Here is a 19,840-nt window from a genome sequence, read left to right as displayed (position 1 = left end):
GGTCTAGGGATCATTGACTGCTTTTTTAGAGTCTACACGTTCTCGTTTAAAAGACTCTCCGTCCGGTACCATTTTCCTTGAACTCCGTTCATTCAAATAGAGAAAGTGATCGAAAGACCATAAAGCTAATACACTGTACATGGGCCTAACCTCTACTGCAGTTAATATAAAGATTAAAATGTCAAGAACTCTCATCATCACAGACCAAATGAAAAAGTGACATGGAAGTTCATTCATCATATGATGTCTGCAGGTTGGCTTGCAGATCAATGATAATATTCAGCATCATCTGATGGATTCATCAAGAAACTCTTCAAGGAGGAGACACTAATTAACCAGGATATACATGAACCAACTGTCAAAATGGACTTAGCTAAGGTGTTAGTTCACCATCATCTTTGTTCTATTTACATATACACATGTGAAGGAGATCTTACGAGCATATTTACAATACACCAAAACAGGAGCAGTTTACCATTTAACACATGACGTAGTACTAGATATAGCTTTGATAACTGCCTTGCAATCTCTAACAAAACAGACCTCATGCAGCTCCATTTATCGGGCGAGCACTATAGCTGCGAGTAGAGCTATCGCTTCTGCTTGTTCTGCATCTAGAGGTACGTACCTGAGGTAGTTTTGGCGCCTCTGAAGTTCCCTGCTGAGTCACGAAATAACAAGTCAAATATATAAACTGTATTCTTTCTGATAAGTAAGAGGCATCAAAGTTAACTGTATATGCAGACTGGATAACACAGATGTTGACACATCTTACAATGCTGTTCAGTTTTGTCTGGTATTGCCCTTCTTTACAGCAAGCTCATATATACAGTTTTTGCATAAGAGTTATTAAATTCTGTTGGTCAGGGAGCATGCTGCTAAAACTGGAATCAATGGCAAATACAACAGCCCTAGAGAAAGCATGATGTAAGAATAGACAAGCTAAGAGGTTGATTCTTCAACATTCCGACATAGAGGGCACAGAATTGAGGTAGGTATAACTGTTAGCAACTAAAACTTTGGTGAAGTATCTATAGTAGACCAGGAATTTCATATGCCCATAGAGAAGAGATAGCAAGAAAAACAGCAACTCAGGCAGAATATTATGCAAGTAGGTACTGTGCAGTTAGATTGGAAAAAACAACCAGTTAAAAATAAGCATGCACAGGCAAGTAAGTTCCAAAAATAAGTGCCTACACTGAAGTTTACACTTGATAAAACTCGAAAGATTCATCAAAAACATGCATGATGTTTTCCAATCATAAATACTATCACCCCCACATAAAAACAAGAAACACTTTCTGGAATCATATTTAACATGAAACTAAAGAAAGAATTACTTTTTATCAGTCTATGCTACAAGTACACACAAGGTCTGAATATACTAACCTTTGCTGAAGCATCTATCCCTTCGACTCCATGAGAGAAACAGCCATCTACTGAATTAAGTCGATGACAGAATTGGAAAAGATCCTGTTTTAAGCGGCAGATTTCTTGCTGTAACAAATCATTGCGTCTTTTCTCAAACTTAGCCACCTTTTTAGCAAGTTTTACATGATTATATTCAAGCTCCAGCTTATATTCTAAGAACGCCACATTTGCATTTGCAGCGATTGTGTTTACATTTTCATGCTGTCTATCTGACTCTTCAGGGCAGATCTTCTCCACATTCTTGGTGGACATGATATCCTGAACCTTCCTTTCCAATTCTTCACTCCTCTTTTTCTCCTCTTCCAACCTCCTAGACAATTCATTCGACCTATTGTTTTCATCGAATAGCTTCTTTCTCACTTCTTCAGCACACCTCTTCAGTAGCTCTGCTTTTGCCTTTTCGGAATCTGCTCTTTTCTTCAACCTATTTGCCTTATTATTCACAGCTTCTAGCTTTTTCTGTGCTTTTGATCTCTCTGTACCAAGTTTTATTCCGGTTTCATTAGCCTCAGATGTCAAGGCTTCCAAAGTGGTCTTAAGTTCCTCAGATCTATTTCTTTCCATATCAAACTTCTTTTTTTCTCCATCAGTTACACTCTTTTCAGCTTCCAATAACTTTAGTGCTTCTAAAGCTTTTTTCTTTTCCACCTCAGCTTTCACTTTTTCAGAGTCTACTCTACCCTTTTCTCTCGCCAGTAATTCCCTGAGACGATTAATTTCCGCTGCCCCGTCTGAGACTTGTTTTTGAATCATATCTTTATCAATTTGCTGTTTTTCTCCATCCACTTTACTCTTTTCAGCTTCTAGTAACTTGAGTGCTTCCAGAGCTTTCTTCTTGTTCGCTTCAGCCTTCTTTTTTGCAGCTTTCAATAGCTTCAATGCTTCTGCAGCTTTCTTCTTCTCCACTTCAACCTTCTTTTTTTCGGCGTCTCCCCTCTTCTTTTCTTTCTCCAGAAGCTCCTTGAGACGTTTGGTTTGTGCTTCCCCGACTGAGACCTGCTTTTGAATCAGATCCTCCAAGTTACTCTTTTCAGCTTTCAATAGCTCCAATGCTTCTGCAGCTTTCTTCTTCTCCGCTTCAACCTTATTTTTCTCAGCATCTCCCCTCTTCTTTTCTTTTTCAGTAAGCTCCTTGAGACATTTGTTTTCTGCATCTCCTTGTGAAATTTGGGTCTGAAGCAACTCCTCTCTTGAATAAGCAGTTTCCTGTACGGAGGTTAAATCTGATCTCAGCTGCAGGATCCCATTCTCGAACTCTACTCTAACAGCAGATTCTTTAACTTTTGTCAGTTTCTCCGTCTCTACTCGTGCTCGCTCCTCCTCTAATGCTGTGAATGAAAACTACCACATTAAACACATTTCGGCTAAAAAAAAGTTGCATAAACTTATTCCCAAACAATTTGGTTGTTTGAAGACATTTCAAAAGCTAAAACATTCACCATGCATGATTCATAGAATTATTTGCAGATACTACAACTCTTCAACAACTAAGAATTGGGGTATTTCCAACAAACTGACTAAAATTGTTTTGTAATTATTTCATTGTTTTTAAGGAATTATAGCAATTATTTAATTTAATTTTTTCATTCCTTGATTTAATTGTGCCGAGATCTTCTTCTTTCTTTCTTTCTTTCTTTTTAATTTTGAAATCATGGCGAAAAAAGTTGAACAAGTTAAAGATTGAGAGGTTTGTTACTTACTGATTTCTTTCAATAGCTTTAATGCTTCTGTAGCTTTCTTCTTCTCCGCTTCAGCCTTCTTTCTTTCAGCTTTCAGTAGCTTCAATGTTTCTGCAGCTTTCTTCTTCTCCGCTTCAGCCCTCTTTTTTTCAGCATCTCCCCTCTTCTTTCCTTTCTCAAGAAGCACCCTGAGACGTTTCGTTTCTGCATCCTCTCTTGAATAAGCAGTTTCCTGTAAGGAGGTAATCTCTGATTTCAACTGCAGAATCTCATTCTCTAATTCTACTCTAACACCACATTCTTTAACTTTTGCCTCTTTCTCCACCTCTACTCGTGCTCGCTCCTCCTCTAACTCTGTCAATGAAAATTACCACATTAAACACACTAAAAATAGGATTGCATAAAACATTAACACTTGCTTTGGAGCTCAATGAATTTTGTTCTTTTCATCATTGACCATTGAATGATGGGTTTGCACCTTTGAAAAACTTGACAAGTGTGTTTCAAAACTGTTGTAGAAAGTGTTTTCTTAACACTCGTCTTACACTACACCGTTGCTTACTAAATCGAATCATCTATGCTTTTACATAGCAATCCCATTCCTTCTATGCCTATGATCATATGACCAATTAGGCTCCACCTAAGGTAAGTCTGACCAATTAACCTTAAAAGATTTTTAAAATACAGTAGTGATTGGATTTTCAAGACTTCTGCGTCTTGAACCTAAATTAAGAATGCATTTCAGCATTTATACGAAGTGGTCATATAATTCAAGGACAACAATTTTGCCCAAGCACCCATTTCGATTTCCATTAGCTAACAATTAGGTTATTCAAAGAAATTTTGAAAAGCTAAAACATCCACATTCACAACTCTGCAACAACAAAGAATTGGGGGAAATCGTTCTTTTCTAGGTATCTCCAACAAAATGACTAAAATCAGGGTTTTCTTGGACAAAAGCCCAAACCTACAAATAAAGATCGCACTCCACTAACCTTTTGAGACATTAAGTTTCTCGTCTTCAATCTGATCTTTCCACTGATTAAGAAGCTTCACGGCTTCTCGTAGAGCATTCCTTTTCGCTATCCACTGATTCACACACACACATAGCACAAAAATAAGAAAGACAAAAAAACTGAGATTCCATTAAGATATGAACCCTAAAAATGCAGAGCTTAGTTGAGAATTCATACCTTAGCACAACAAGAATTCACTGCTGGTTCTTCCGCCATTGTTAATAGCACGAGAAACAAGAAAGAAATGCTGGAGAATAGTGTTTATAATTTCTATGAGGCGGTCTGGGGAAAAGAAGGTGAAATGGGTGAACAACACTACGCATATTATTCGATCTGGAGGTCGCCGCACCTTCGGTTATGGGTGAACAGCACTACACATATTATTCGATCCTATTAACGGTCAACGTTAAGAACCGAGGTCTAGAGAAAATGGACTGCTTTTATAGTCTGCACTCTCTGCAGTGCATTGTATTTGAAACATGAGATTTTAATTGATGCCAAGTATTGCCGCATATGTCCTGGTGTTGCTCAATAATATTTCCGAGAAATAAAATCAACACATAAAAACAGTGATAGTAACTCTTTTCAAGAAAAAGATGGAATATTTTTCTCTTGGTTAGTCAAAACTCTATTTGCATCACTTAATTTAGGAATCAGTCGGATTCATTCATTCATTCAACTCCTCCTTTCTACAGGAAATTTGGAGTACCTATCCAAAATTTTGCTCCAACCTACTGCATTCTGTTTGGAATTGTAGTTAACGCTCATAACACTTGTGTTTACTGTATGATATCTGCATCATTCTCGAAGTGTCATGTATATGTATGAAAACTCAATACATTTTATCATCTTATTATTGACCTTTTTTCTCTTTTGGGGCACAGCATCGGTAGGTCTACCGATTCTGCAGTTAACAAACATGAACTCCAACCGAGAAATATGTTGATCTCAGGTGTTTCATTGGTGGGTTAAATTCAGGACATTCAGGGGAGACGGTTGAAATGAGGAGTTTTACACCCTCCCTTTCAATCCCAACCATTTCTTTGCTCCATGATTCCTGATTGAAAAAAAAAAATGTAGTTCCCCGAATTGCTAACCTGATTGAAAAACATAAAAAGACAAGTACGATCCAAGTGCTAAAAAAGAGAATAAAAAGAAGTCAGTACTACTTCCCGAGAAAGACTACAACAAATCAAAATCTCAAATGAGAAGCAGAGCCTGCAGTCAGGTTTCATAGTATGTAGCGTGAGCACAAAAAATGAACCGCAGCTCGTCAAGTTATACATAGGTAGTCAGGTCAGGCAACTCAAAATATAGAAATTGCTCGAAAGACCATATCACTAATATACTGTTCGTGGGCCTAACCTCTTCCACAGGAAAATCGGATAGCTTCTAGGTCATAATCTAAATTTACCTGGAAAACTAAGATAGTTAAACAGATGTTCAAGATAAGCAGCAGTTGATTTAAAGACTAAAATCTCAAGGACTCTCATTCTCACAGATAAAATGAAAAAGTGACAGGCGTTCATTCATCACCTGATGTCTGCAAGTTGGCTCGCAGAGTCAGCAGGTCAATGATAATAGCATCAAGTTCACCGTGATCAATTCCAGGTTTAGCACGAGCAATTGCTTTCGTCCTTCGACAATGTGCTCCAAGATCTGCAAGGGAGTTTGATACATCTGCCACCATACAATTCTAGTGTTGCACCAGAATGGTAACAGGACTCACAGCCAACCTTGGTAGTGTGATGTGCTTTAGCAACCACATTTTTGCCTTCACAATACTTTCCAAATGGTTCCTTACCTGAAAGCTTGCCTTCAAAAGTTTGTATCTAGCGCACACAAATGGGTTGCTGATATCCAAAGTAATATGACAAGGCATTCATGTTCTTTTTGATAATAAAGATAGATTCATTAAGATAATCCAGTCATTATATTGTTTGGAAACGTCACAACCTTGTAACATACCCATAAATAATACAATGAGGAGAGACTAACCAAGACATGCATAAACCAGATTGTCTAATGGATTTATCTAAGGTGTCAGCCACCATGTTCTTTGTTCTGTTAACATACTTATATACAGAGGTACAAGATTTGCTAAGAGCATATTTACAATCTAACAAAATAGGAGCTGTGTACCGTCTAACACCTAACATAGTATAAGATAGAGCTTTGATGAATGCCTGACAATCTCCAAAAAACAGACCTTATGCATTCTTCACTTCTTGGAGAAGCTCTATAGCTGCGAGTAGAGCTTTTGCTTCCCCTTGTTCTGCATTACAGCTGCACCTAAGGAAGTTTTGGCGACTCTGAAATTCCCTGCTGAGACACAAATAAAAAGTCTAATATATAAACTCTGGTCTTCTGATAAGTAAGAGGCGTCAAAGTTAACTGTAAATGCAGACTGGAACACAGCACCATTGTGAATACAGCTTAGAGAAAAACACTGTTCACATTTGTCCAGTATTGTGCTTCTTTGCAGCAAGCTTATATCATTCTGGATCATAAAGGAAGCATTTCTTACAGGTGTTCGGGAAGATTTGTGTTTCAAATACTAGCTTGCACCTAGATTTTAAAATGTGCCACCTACCAACTACTGAGGAACAAAAAATTTCAGTCGTACATTTGTCTTTGACTTCTTGAAAAATGCAGTTTTTACATAAATGCATTATATCCTGCTGGTTGGGGAGCATGCTATTAAAGCTGGAATCAATGGCGAACACAACATCCCATGTAAAGGACATAAAGAGTTAAGGTACGTATATCTGTTAGCAAGTAAAACTTTGGTAAAGTATTTGTTGTAGAGCAGGAATTTCATATGCCCATAGAGAGAGGACAGCTCAGGCAGAGTTATTATGCAACTAGGTATTATGCAGTTAGACTGGAAAAACAACCAGCTGATAATAAGCATGCACAGGTAATTACGTTTTAAAACATAGGTGCCCTGCAACAAAGTTTACACTTAACAAACTTTAAAGACTCATCAGAAACCTGCATGATGTTTCATCACTGCCTCTCAAAAATAATAACTATTTTCTAAAATCAGATTTTAAATAATTCTTTTTATCAGGCAAGTATATAAGTGCTCTAAAGATCTGAAGATACCAACCTTCGCTGAAGCATCTATCCCTTCGACACCATGAAAGAAAGAACCACCCAGTAAGTTTAGTCGATGACAGAATTGCTGAAGATCCTGTTTTAAGCGACAGATTTCTTGCTGCAGCAAATCATTGCGTCTTTTTTCAAACTTAGCCACCTTTTTAGCATGCTTTACATGCTTTTTTTCAAGCTGCAGCTGTTTCTCTAAGAGCACCATATTTGCATTTGCAGCATTTGTGTTTACATTTTCATGCTGTCTATCTGACCCTTCAGGACAGACCTTCTCCATCTTCTCCACATTCTTGGTGGACATGATATCCTGAACCTTCCTTTCCAATTCTTCTCTCCTCTTTTTCTCCTCTTCCAACCTCTTAGCCAATTCATCTGACCTATATTCTTCATTCAATAGCTTCTTCCTCTCTTCTTAAGCACGCCTCTTCTGCAGCTCTGCTTTTGCCTTTTCGGAATCCGCTCTTTTCTTCTCCCTATTTGCCTTGAATTTCTCAGCTGTTAGCTTTTTCTTTGCTTCTTCATACTTTGACCTCTCTGTACGAAGTTTTATTCTGGCTTCACACGCCTCGGATTTCAAGGCTTCCAAAGTGGCCTAAGTTCCTCAACTTGATTTCTTTCTATATCAACCATCATTTCCTCTCCATCAGTTTTACTCTTTTCAGCTTCCGGTAATCCGGATGATTCTAGAGCTTTCTTTTTATCGGAGTCTTCTCTCTTCATTTCTTTCGCCAGTAGCTCCTTGAAACGATTTACTTCAGCTGAGACCTGCTTTTGAATCAAATCTTTATCAATCATCTGTGTTCCTCCACCCAGATTACTCTTCTCCGCTTCATCCTTCTTGTTTTCAGCATCTCCCCTCTTCATTTCTTTCTCAAGAAGCTCCTTGAGACATTTGCTTTCTGCTTCCCCTTGTGAAATCTGAGTCTGAAGCAATTCCTCTCTAGCATAAACATTTTCCTGCAAGGAGGTTATCTCTGATTTCAACTGCAGGACCTCATTCTCTAACTCTACTCTAACAACAGATTCTTTAGCTTTTGCATCTTTCTCCGCCTCTACTCGTGCTCGCTCCTCCTCTAAGGCTGTCAGCGAAAACTACCACATCAAACACATTTCCACTATTCAAAAAAAAAAAAAAAAATGAAATTGTTCCCAAATAATTAGGTTATTTGAAGACATTTCAAAAGCTAAAACATTTACCATGGGTGATTCATAGAGCTATACAAGTCTACAACAACTAAGAATTGGGGGAAATCACTCTTTTACTGGAACCAAATGCACAAATTTTGAACCCTAAACCTATAAATGGAAATCACACTCCACAACTTACCTTTAGAGAGAGTAAGATTCTCAGCCTCAATCTTATTGATATGAGCACTCAGAAGATTCACGGCTTCTCGAAGAGCATTCCTTTTCGCTACCACCTCCGTGTATTGAAATTTCCACTGATTCACACACACAAAAGAAAACAAAAATTAGAAGAAAAAAAAATGTTTGAGATTCCATCAAAATAGATACACAGGAAAATCACAGAGTTGAGAAACCATACCACAGAACAACAAGGGTTCGCTGCTGGTTCTTCCGCCATTGCTAGCACGAGAAACAAGAAAGAAATGGAGGAGTAGTATCTACGGTTACTTCGAAGTGGACTCCAAACTGGCATAGGAGAAAAGAGGGGACAGTAAAATTGATTTTTCAACCCAGAAATGATACACCGGGGTTTTTGCGAGTGATGCTACACTGACCGGGGCTGGGTATCGGGAGAAATCCCGTGTCTCACAGCCCAGAGGACCCACCAAAGAGAATTATAGGGGAGTTTTCCCGTCGTGGGTCCCTCATTTTTTGTGTCTCCGGGTAGTATTCACAGGATTCATGCCCCGGTGAACATAGCAAAAAAGAGAGTCCCTAGACCCACCAGGAGAAATATATTAGAGGGTCTGTTTTACCCCTCTAGGATCTACAACAAATGTCTTAGTTGATGTGATTCACGTTAATTCAGTCCCCGTAAATTTATACGTATTTTTTTAATCAATAAAAATCTAGGTTGATCGAGAACGGTTGTAACAGAGTGTGGGCTCCATCCCATCCTTAATAATTAGCAGGGCCCACCTCTATTATATTCCGAAAAGAATTTATGGGATTTTTTCTGGTGAACAAATCACTTTAGTTTTTCAACGGTTCTATACGGGACTGTATAGAAAAACCACAAAAATTCTCTCTCTTCTTACTTTTAGAAGCCACAACGTTAAAAAAAATACCTTGCATCTTTTTAAGACAGATCTAAGCAAAGACTGGTTAATCGTGATTTATAAGTTATTTCGTTGATTATGCTATTAAAACGATTTTCTCTTTGTTATTAGAGCGATTTTGTTTATGTTATTAGGGCGCTTCTATCTGCACTTTCATAGTGTTTATTTTTTTGAGATACTTTGTAAAAAGGACGTATGTTTTTGGACGTACTATTAGGGTTTGGGTCGTAGAAGATGTAGTTGATGCGATAGGGTCGTTGACTGACTCTGGCTATTTCATATGTTTACTAACACCCTTATAAAATAGTTGAATACCTATTATCCTAAACTAGTTAAATACTTATCTAAACTAAGCAACGACAAGAAATTGGAGGGGGCAATGCAAGAAGATGAGGAATGAGATAAGACATGGATTTGAAAGTTGCGTGAAGATGATTATAGACTCTAATGGTGTCTGAAACAAATGGTGCTCATGCGAGAAGAAAACTGCAATCATTAATGAAAGGAATTAGCTAATGAAGGCACATTTAAAGGTCTCAAAGAAGAGGAGGAAATACAATCCCTTGAATCAGTATTATATATTCGAGTCTCAATTATTACAGAAAAATATCAAGTCTCAATTACCACAGAAGAATATATCAATCATTATCATCCCGATTGAAACGCTTCTTGATTAAGTGACAATGAATGTACCAAATCCAATGGAAGATACTATATCACATGTGCACAATTTCAAACTACCAGTATTTTGGCTTCGACCAAGGTTGAAGTTGAGGATTATCAGTGCCTTGAAATGCTTGCTAAACCTCCGCATGTTTCGATTAGAGGGGTTTCTGAACCCAATAGATACAAGGAACATATTGACTCTCATGTGTTACTGTCGGGGATATAATGGGGTTAAATTGAGGAAAGTATGAATGTTTCTGAGTCTCTGATTGATTATGGCAGATGAGTTATCAATGAATTGGATAACTAGAGAAGAGGACTTCTTATTTCACAACAACACCACCAGGTTGTGCTTATCAAGCGTTTTGTAAAATGTTTGAACCGCAAAAAAAAATGGAAAAATTTTCCACCGCTAAAGAGAGATGGAAAAGGTATAGAGGGTTAAACATTTTGACAATATTATAACTGTCAACGTTAGTCATCTGATGGTAAAGGTTGTTGGCGAAATATAAAAGTCAACTAACAATAAGATAACGACCCTCTGTTACTGTACGACCCAAATGCATCAAAGGCATGTCCTATGACCCAGACCCTAATATGACCGAAAACATCTGGAACTTTTACAAAATATCTCTTATCTTTTATATCTGTTCATGATTCGTTATATTGGATATAAGTATATCAACGGTTCAGTGCGTCCAAGATCAAGTTCTTCATCAAAAATATAGATCTAGGGTTTTCGGGTTACTCGCTACACATGAAGAATTTTTTAGAAAATTACACATATCTAATAGGAGCACCTCTTTTTAAAGAAGAAAACAAATCTAAATGGTCGAATTATAATTTCGGGGATCATTCCTTCTTCTATCTCTATATACAAGAATTGCGTGTTCTCCTTGTAGATCGCATCTTTTCTTTGCGATTTGTTTACGTGCACATCTTATTTGTATTTGTTTCATGTTTTTGATGTACTTGTTTTTCTTGGAAACCATCATGTAAACATTTATTATATGGAGTGAAATACTTATGGTTTGATTATTGTCGAGGGATGATTTTAGGTTTGTAGTTCTACCCGTCTCAGTTATCCAAATGACCTCACTTTACCAAGAATAGTAAGAGGGAGAGTTGTCTTTCCATTGTACCTTGTCCTTTCTTATATAGACTTTCCAAAATCTCATTCCTTTTATGACATCATGCCATGTGTCCTAAACTTCTTTAATTACCACTAATGCCATTCTTTCTCTAATAAAACCTCCTTCTTTCCTATTAATTTCTCCCTTGTCCTTTCCATCTAATAAACACTTTCTTGGTGGACTTGGGCTTTAGTCCCTAAGTCCTCATGTCTCATGTTGGGTTTGCCTCACCTTTGAGGGCACACTAGCCCAGCTAAGGGGTAATATTTTTCATGTATCAACATTAGTCCCCTGACTATTGGGTCAATTGTTAAATGACCTAATAGTCATAAAAAATCTTCTTTGGGAGCCTCTCCCTTCGCAGACGGTTGAGATGAGGATTTTCTTCCCCCTTAATTCTATGATCATGGGCGACGTTTCGGTTTCCGTCGGTTGCCATTCCCTTGCATAACTGCCACGTTTAATTGTTGAGATTCTCTATATATAGGGGTATCGTTTTGTTTCCCCTTCATCTCTCTTCCTTTTTCCTTTGTTTCGAACATACCATACACTCGCCATGTCTAGCAATTCTACCAGTAGTTCGTCTGAAGAGTCCAGTGAATCTGAAGGAACCATGAACTCAGGTTCCGAGGATACTGAGTACTCGGATCAAGACGAGATTCTCTTACCCGTCCCGGCGGATGGTAGATCATACTCGATCGCGGAGTTTACAAGCAGGCCTTCTATGAAACGCGCGTTGAGACTAAGAGAACTTCGTAGAGGTAAGCGCGTGTTTCCTCTTGATGATATCTTAGTTCCTCGCCTTCTAAAACCTCTTGTATTACCTTATCCTTCCGCCCCTGGATGGCTCATGAGACCCGAGCCGGAGACTATGGACGCCTTTGCGTTCAAAATGATGGCGCGGATGGCCATTCATCGTGGCGACTATGATCTTCCCCTTATCGATATCCGGTCCAAATCAAAGAATCATCCAATATGGTCACACTGGCATGTCGTATACGCTCCAATCCTAGTCATGTGGATGCTCTTCGTAGAGTGGGCATTAATGAAGTTATAAACTCGTCTCTCAAAATGGAAGTTAAGAGGTGTATATGTGACATAACGCGGCTCTTTTGTCGCTGGGCTTTTCCCGTTCATACCCTTTTTACAGCATGGGGAGAAGCAACCATCGTTTTATAGGATGTAGTCGCCCTCACCGGGCTACCAATCCATGGTAGTCATTTATACGATGAGTCGGTCGTCTATGGAGCGCTCAATGACGAGGAAAAAGATATGTGCGCTTATTTTCTGAAATGTAAGGATGATTCACGTCGTGAACTGGTACGGAAAGACAAGGTTGCGCAGAGGCAAAGTGATGTCAAGAAGGTTTCCGGATTAGACAAGATAGGGGGGTCTTCGTCCACGGTGAAGGGGAAGGATAAGTGGGTTGAAGAGAAGAAAGTTCCTTCGACGCGTCCAACATGCGAGCGACTACTATCTGGCTCTATCCGCGCCTATGAGGCAATTCATGGCTCATCGACTCCAACAGAAGTTGATTCTGAAATGGTCGTTAAAACCAATGGTTGTGCTTCTTTTCCTCTTTGGTTGAAGTACTAGGCTCCGCGGATGGTTGGTGGGAAAGTTCTCCCCCCTAAGCGAAAAGAGAAAAAACCTCGCACAGAATTAGTTGCTTTCATCTTATTTTGGCTTTGTCATGATGGGTTTGAATATAGTCCCAAGGATACTATTAAAGGCGAGCTCGTTCTCATGGCGGTCTTGCTATCCCGCGGTGTTTCTTTCTCGTTTGCACCAATGTTCCTAGGTGGCCTGTATCGCCATCTGGATTTAATCTGTCAGGACCTTCAGACAGTAGGCTCATCTCACAAGATTGAGACATATATCCCTGCTTCCTTCATGCAATCGTGCTATTGGGAGCATGTTCCTCCGTGCACGCCTGATCCCAATGAGTTAGCGATTCATCGTGAGGAGGATGTTATGCAAGACGATGGTTCGGTGAAGAGGCTCCCCGTTGCTTACGGCTACCCGCGGATGGCTCTTTGGAACCTGAAGGGGAAAATAGCTAAGAGCGACCTTGGGAAGCACTTGGACGTGGCCAAGGATTTTGAACCATTCCCTTACCAAGACGGTCGATCGGTTCCGTCACATTATGATTTCACTGCACCCTTTGATGCGAGTTGGATTCGACAAAACTTTTGTCAGAAGCAGACTTTAACTCGGCAATGGCCGTGCTGCCTGGTTATCTCCCCGATTTCTATGCTGGTAAGTTCATTGCTATAATCCTGATCGTGCAACTCGGCAAGTTGGGCTCGACCAAGGGGTTCCCCATAGGTTTCATCCTTCGGGAAGCTCTGATATTGGGGATGTCATCGCTAGCTTCGCCCATTATGTTTTCAAAGGGGCGACCCGTCTGTTTGATTGAGGAATCAATTTTACATTCAAACAGCCTATCCTTGTGCGTCCTTTAGAGGTTACTAAAAGGGTCCACGAGTAGCATGATTTCTTGCGGCGTCGAGCTCTGAATTTTCTTTTGCACGAATCGTCTCCTCCTCGTGACTTGTCAGTTCAGGACCTTCGAGCACTTCATGTATCCAACTGAATTAAACTTGATCATGTTGTAGCTGCTGAATATCGTCTCGTTCCAGCCAACAAAGGTCGCTCCTTGGAGCCCTTAGTGACTTCTTGGGCTCCTCCCGAGGGTCTCGAGCCTGCGCAGCCGAAGAAAGGGACATTTTCCGATCGTAAGCTTCCGCGAATAGATGTGAGATCGTCTGCTATCCCTTTAGCGCCACAGATACTTGTTGTCTCTTTTGCTTTGCGTATTCGTTATCCATTGTTACGCCTCCCCCTTATTTTTATGAAATGAGTGGTGGGAATTACTTTCTCAGGGAGCTCCTCTTTCCAATCGCCTAGGGTGGAACCCTCCTTCTTACGTGATGGAAGAATACCTGAACATGCCCGAATATGATTGGACTGAGAGGAGTCTAAGGAAGAAAGTAAAGCGAGAGGAAGCCCAGTTATCTGCTCCGCGCCCTTGCTTTTCAGCTAATACCTCGTCCTTGCAGCCTCAGTGGATCCATCGGAGGAGCACGTCACAGCCTCATGTGGGCGCAAGTAGCAGCCCAACCCCTTCATTTGTAGACCAGTTGAGGAATCAGGGGGTTAGTCTTCCAAAATGATCTGGTTTGGTATCTCAACGCCTTTATGTATCGTCAGTTCATCCCCTTTGGTCTGAAACAGTTTGTGCCCGGGGCGAACCTCCGGTGTCTCCCAGTGCCGTTCTGCAATCAATGAGCTCATCTGGGTCGAGTCGTTCGGTTTTCGGTGGGTCCTCATCCCACGTGGCATTAACCGTTAATGATTCTGCAGGTGACTTCCTATTTAATACGTGTCTTCGTTCTTATTATTTCTATCTTTCTCCCTCTCTCCCCTTTTTTTCTATAAATCTAAGTTGTTTTTGCAATGGTGCTCATTTCTCATTTGTCAGGCTCCTCTAGTGGCTCTGAGTCGTCTTCTAGTTCCTCTGCTTCTCGCTCTAAAGACGTTGATATTCTGCCAGATTTATGAATTCCTGAGGTTAGTCCATTTTCTTTTTACTTGTTCTTATTTATGGTCACTTTCTTTTGTTGACACATTGTCATTGGCGCCAAGATATGGGTAAGAAGCGCAAGGAAACTGTTAAGCATGACACGAATGGTGTGAGGTGCATAGTCTCTAGCAGCGATGGGTCTGCTAAACGTGTTAGGATGGATGGTGGTGGCTTGTCTACCCCTTCAGAGAAGCAAACTGATGCTCCTGCCTCTGATATACCAACCATCCCATTTGTGTCATAAGACTCTAAAAACGTGCGATTTCGTTTCCCTTTGGTGGTGAGCGCCGCCGATGCTGGGGTAGACCCTGCTACCCACACCCTTGTTCATGGCTTCTGGGTTCAAACTGTTTATGTTGCCGCTTATAGGGACATCGTCGAGCGTGGTGGTGGTTATATGGCGAAGGAGGGTCTTCTGGACATTCGCATTTTGTGTTATATGACTAGAAATCTTTTGGAAGTTGCGGACTGTCTTACGCGCGTAGGGGGTGATCCTGTTGATGCAACGACGTTACGTGGCTGGAAAATTGTTGTGAAATCTGCACTTAATGTTAAATTTCTGATAGCGTGGTTGGAGGAGCTGCTGGCACAGGTGAAGGGCCGTAATGACCCTCGTGGTTGGCTCACGAATCAAATTTCTCAGTTAGAGGAGGGGCTGAAGAAGTGCCCTGAGACAACTTCTAGTAAGAAAGTGGTGTTGAATCTGTTACCTGTTGATGTTGAAGTGGCCAATGACGAGGTATTAAGAGCTGAGACCCAAAAAAAAACAGTTCGCGCTGAGCTTGAGAAGAAACGACAAGAGTTGGATAGACTATGATTTGCTTGAAGCGTTTCGTCCTTGGTTTTACCTTCATTTTCCTTTATTAAACTTGTCTTTCAGGTGCTGTGTTTGTTTGTTTGTTTTTGGATTGTGGGATATTATGATGTTTGATTAATTGTTTATGTTATTGGTATTTTATTATCCTTGATTAATTGCTTTGGCTGTTTATAATTCTCCTTTCTTATTATTGGGTGGTGTGTGAGGTTGGGAGAGTGTTTTCCTCCTCCTCCCTCTTTCTCTCTATTTTTTCTTCTCTTTTTTTTATTTTTTTATTTTTTTAAGTATGTTGTTTTCTGGGCGGCTACTCCCGTCCCTCTTTTTATCCTTGATAAAAAATAGGAAAGAGGCATTGGTAAAATGCGCCTACTCCCCCATCTTTTTCGAAAGGGTGTTGGGGGTGAGCGTTAATAAAACACGCCTATCTCCCTTCTGTTTTCCCAAAAGGGTGTTGGGTGGGATGAGCGTTAGTAAAACACGCCTACATCTGTGGCGTCCTTTTCTTTAATTTATCCGTCGTGTAGGTGCCTTTGGCTTTCCCATGGTTTTTGCGGATTTGTCAGTCAATCAGGCGCCTTTGACTAACCTGAGCCCCTTTTGTAGATTTGTCAGTCAATCAAGCGCCCTTGGCTAACCTGGGAGCTTTTGTAGATTTATCAGTCGATCGGGATCCCTTGTCTAACTGAGACCTTTTGTATATGTGTTAGTCAATCAGGAGCCCTTGGCTGACCTGAGAACTTTTGTAGATGTGTCATCCAATCAGGCGCCCTTGGCTGACCTGAGACCTTTTATAGATTTGTCAGTCAAACAGGCTCTCTTGGATGACCTGAGACCTTTTTTTTAGATTTGTCAGTCGATCAGGCGCCCTTGGCTGACCTGAGACCTTTTGTAGATTTGTCAGTCAATCAGGCCCCCTTGGCTGACCTGAGACCTTTTGTAGATTTTTCAGTCGATCAGGCGCCCTTGGATAACCTGAGATCTTTTGTAGATTTGTTAGTCAATCAGGCGCATTTGGCTTACCTGAGATCTTTTATAGATTTTCCAGTCGATCAAGCGCCCTTGGCTAACCTGAGACCTTTTGTAGATTTTTCAGTCAATCAGGCGCCTTTGGCGACCTAAGACCTTTTGTAGATTTGTCAGTCAATCAGGCGCCCTTGGCTAACCTGAAACCTTTTATAGATTTGTCAGTCCATCAGGCGCCTTTGGCTGACCTGAGACCTTTTGTAGATTTTTCAATCAATCAGGCGCCCTTGGCTAACCTGAGACCTTTTGTAGATTTGCCAGTCAACCAGACGCCCTTGGCTGACCTGAGACCTTTTGTATATGTCTACTCGTAGTTGATAGGGAAAATTGTTCTTACCTCAAAAAGAGGTTTTTTACAATTTTGGTGTTACTACTCACATTTTCCCTCTTCTACTCTCTTTCACATCAATGTCGAGGGAAAGGGTTATGCTCGATCGTTTGCTTGGCTGGCCTGAGTTCTCCATAGGCGCGTTTACGTTCAAATATACTTCTTATAGTGAGACATTCTTCTGTTGGGTGTCCTAATCCTCGGCGATAGTGGCAGTATATGACAGAGTTCTGATCCATCTTGTTGATGTCTACTACCGTCAGGGGAGCTGGATTTCTCATATGGTGACCCATTGATTAAGTAATTCGACCGCGCGCTTTTTACTGCAAGGGAGAGGAGGTGGTGGATTAAAATCGCGCCTAATCCCTCCGTTCCTTCCTTGGACCCTTCCGCCAGTTCGGAATTGTTCTATCCTTTCTCTGTTAGTGTTGGGTCTTACGTTGCGCGATTCTTCCAATGCGGTGCTGACCGTATGGCGCCAAGTAGAGTCTATGTGTATTTCTTCTACACGGTTGATAATCCTTTCAGCTGCTTCCTCTAGCTTGACAAAGGTTTGGAATCTGAAGTTGATCAAATTCCCCATGAAGGCTGGGATCATTCCATGTAGGCAAATTTCAACGAGTGTCTCTTCATTGATTTCTTCATGACAGTCTAGCGTCAGGCGCCGGAACCGTAAGATATATATACTTTTCTATTTCTTCCCCCATCTGTTGTCCGTTCTTGCTTAAATCTATCGCTGTGATTTTCCTCTTAGCTAAGTAGAATTTCCGAAGGAAGAGCGTGGACATGGTTGGCCAGGATTCTACACTTTCTTCCTTTAGGTTGTCATACCAATTGAATGTCGTTCGTGTGGGCGAATTGGGGAATTATTTTAGGCATAACTTTCCATCGGAGGACCTATCATTCATTGCTGATAGGAATCTTCTAAGATGTTCTCGGGCGTTTCCTTGTTCGTCATATGTCTTGAATTTTGGAGATGTGTAGTCTTCGGGGTATTGGTATTTTTGGATATCCGTAGGGTATGGGCTACTTACGCGGCAGTGATTGTCTTGTTTCACCATATAATAATTTTTCTCCAAGTACTTCGCCATTTCTTTTTGTGACATCGCCATTGTATCGTCCTCTTGGTACTCCTCGCCTTTCGTCTTTCCTACGGTAGTGTCTTGTCCTGCTATTACTGCTTGTGCGATCTAGTCTTCAAGCTCCTGCCTTTTGCGTGAGCGCTCTTCTAGTTCCTTTTGCATGTTTTGCATGGTTGATGATATGGGTTTTGGCGGTTGGGTTACCTGCGTGTTCTTTCCTTGTGTTTTCGTCACCTCTTTGTTTTGGGACCCATATCCTGCCGGTCGTTTGATAACGTCTTGGATCAGTGTTTCTTCCTCGTTGTCATCCTCTATTGCTACTTCCTCCCAATTGATGGGTCGTTCGGTTATTTGATTCTCTATTGTACCAGGGTTAGCGCCTCCTATGTGTGTCATGGTTAGCTAGGAACGAGCCTCCGGGTGTGGTCGCCAAACGTTGAGGGGCGATTTTAGGTTTGAAGTTCTATCCGTCCCAGCTAGCCGAATGACCTCACTTTACCAAGAATAGTAAGAGAGAGTTGTCTTTCCATTATACCTTGTCCTTTCTTATATAGACTTTCCAAAATCCCATTTCTTTTATGACATCATGCCATGTGTCCTAAACTTTTTTAATTACCAATAATGTCATTCTTTCTCTAATAAACCTCCTTCTTTCCTATTAATTCCTCCCTTGTCCTTTCCATCTAATAGACACTTTCTTGGTGGACTTGGGCTTTAGTCCCTAAGTCCCCATGTCTCATGTTGAGTTTGCCTCCCCTTTGAGGGCACACTAGCCCAACTAAGGGGTAATATTTTTCATGTATCAACAATTATCAACAAAAAAAAGTGTTTTATATGGACCGTGGTTTGGAACCACACCAAAATCGTCCCTCTCACAGAGAGTGAGACCCACGCTTCTTGAAATTAGCAGGGTTCCTTTATAGATGCACTGAGTCCCACCCGTGTGAGGGGATAGCTTCTTTGTAGTCCCAAAACGCGGTCAGTTTAGAATTTGTGATGGTTTTTTTTTCCTGGATGAAAATATAATACTAGTACTCTTTGGCTGTGTTTTTTTTTTTTTTTTTGGAAATAAGGTAGATATATTACTATTAGCTAACGCTACTGTTGATGGGTGAATTTTTTTTCTGGTTTTTAAGGAAAAGTGGAGAGACGAGCATTCGGTTCCTCGAACAAGCAAATTGCTTAAACTTTTTTCAAACAGATGCATTGCATGGGAGTGCTTGAGTTCGAGAGATCAATCTGTAGAACTTCTCCCTAAACCAAGACAATGGCCATTCCAGAGTCGATTCGGTCACAAAGAGGGATGAGGGTCGATCTGTAGGAGGGAAGATGAGAAGTGTGTGAGATCAATGATGATCGAGGATTGTGGATGCGTTGAAGATTTCTGAAAGTTTGTGAACTGTTGAGTTCGACGAGATAAGTTCTGATTGATTGAGTGATAATTTCTTGTTGGTCGAAATTGTTTTGTCCCTCAATCATGGATCCAGAAACTTATTTTATATTGCAAGAATAGTAGACACATTGATCCCCCGTAAGTGTGACGGATGCTGGAGTGAGAGAGTGGGAAAGTGGAAAACCATGGTCAAACCAGTTCCATGTATGTGGAAAATTGTTTGATTGTCCATCCACTAATTTGCTAACTCCTTCAACTGCTTGCACAACTTACTCACATTCTTAATCGTGGGTGTACACATGTGTCGTAGGCCGCAGACCAAAACC

The 19,840-nt window shown here is 40.6% G+C and overlaps 3 protein-coding genes across 5 annotated transcripts; all 3 read right to left on the bottom strand.

The window, feature by feature from the left end:
* Positions 1–297: 297 nt before the first annotated feature.
* LOC113278104 (axoneme-associated protein mst101(2)-like) lies at positions 298–4,412 on the bottom strand. 2 transcript variants are annotated; one of them, XM_026527033.1, is made up of 5 exons: positions 4,304–4,412; positions 4,106–4,199; positions 3,132–3,464; positions 1,390–2,759; positions 298–661 (listed from the first exon to the last, which is right to left on the bottom strand). In XM_026527033.1, the coding sequence occupies exons 1-5, from the start codon at positions 4,340–4,342 to the stop codon at positions 545–547; spliced, it is 1,953 nt and encodes a 650-aa protein (XP_026382818.1). In that variant the 5' UTR covers positions 4,343–4,412; the 3' UTR covers positions 298–544. The 2 variants fall into 2 exon arrangements, with proteins under 2 accessions (XP_026382818.1, XP_026382825.1); XM_026527040.1 differs by having other exon boundaries at positions 298–658.
* A 1,626-nt stretch (positions 4,413–6,038) lies between these two features.
* LOC113278086 lies at positions 6,039–7,565 on the bottom strand. Of its 2 annotated transcripts, none has more exons than XM_026527025.1 (2): positions 7,239–7,565; positions 6,039–6,448 (listed from the first exon to the last, which is right to left on the bottom strand). In XM_026527025.1, exons 1-2 carry the CDS (start codon positions 7,539–7,541, stop codon positions 6,419–6,421), a joined length of 333 nt encoding a protein of 110 aa, XP_026382810.1. In that variant the 5' UTR covers positions 7,542–7,565; the 3' UTR covers positions 6,039–6,418. The 2 variants fall into 2 exon arrangements, with proteins under 2 accessions (XP_026382810.1, XP_026382806.1); XM_026527021.1 differs by having other exon boundaries at positions 6,085–6,451.
* On the bottom strand, positions 7,382–8,892 carry LOC113278074. The gene is made up of 3 exons (XM_026527011.1): positions 8,787–8,892; positions 8,568–8,682; positions 7,382–8,319 (listed from the first exon to the last, which is right to left on the bottom strand). Exons 1-3 carry the CDS (start codon positions 8,823–8,825, stop codon positions 7,814–7,816), a joined length of 660 nt encoding a protein of 219 aa, XP_026382796.1. The 5' UTR covers positions 8,826–8,892; the 3' UTR covers positions 7,382–7,813.
* Between the last annotated feature and the right edge of the window lie 10,948 nt (positions 8,893–19,840).

Source organism: Papaver somniferum, chromosome 1, assembly GCF_003573695.1.
Source record: "Papaver somniferum cultivar HN1 chromosome 1, ASM357369v1, whole genome shotgun sequence".
Taxonomy (NCBI): domain Eukaryota; kingdom Viridiplantae; phylum Streptophyta; class Magnoliopsida; order Ranunculales; family Papaveraceae; genus Papaver; species Papaver somniferum.
The sequence above is the reverse complement of the archived record's forward strand: the minus strand, read 5'-3'. Positions and strand labels throughout refer to the sequence as shown.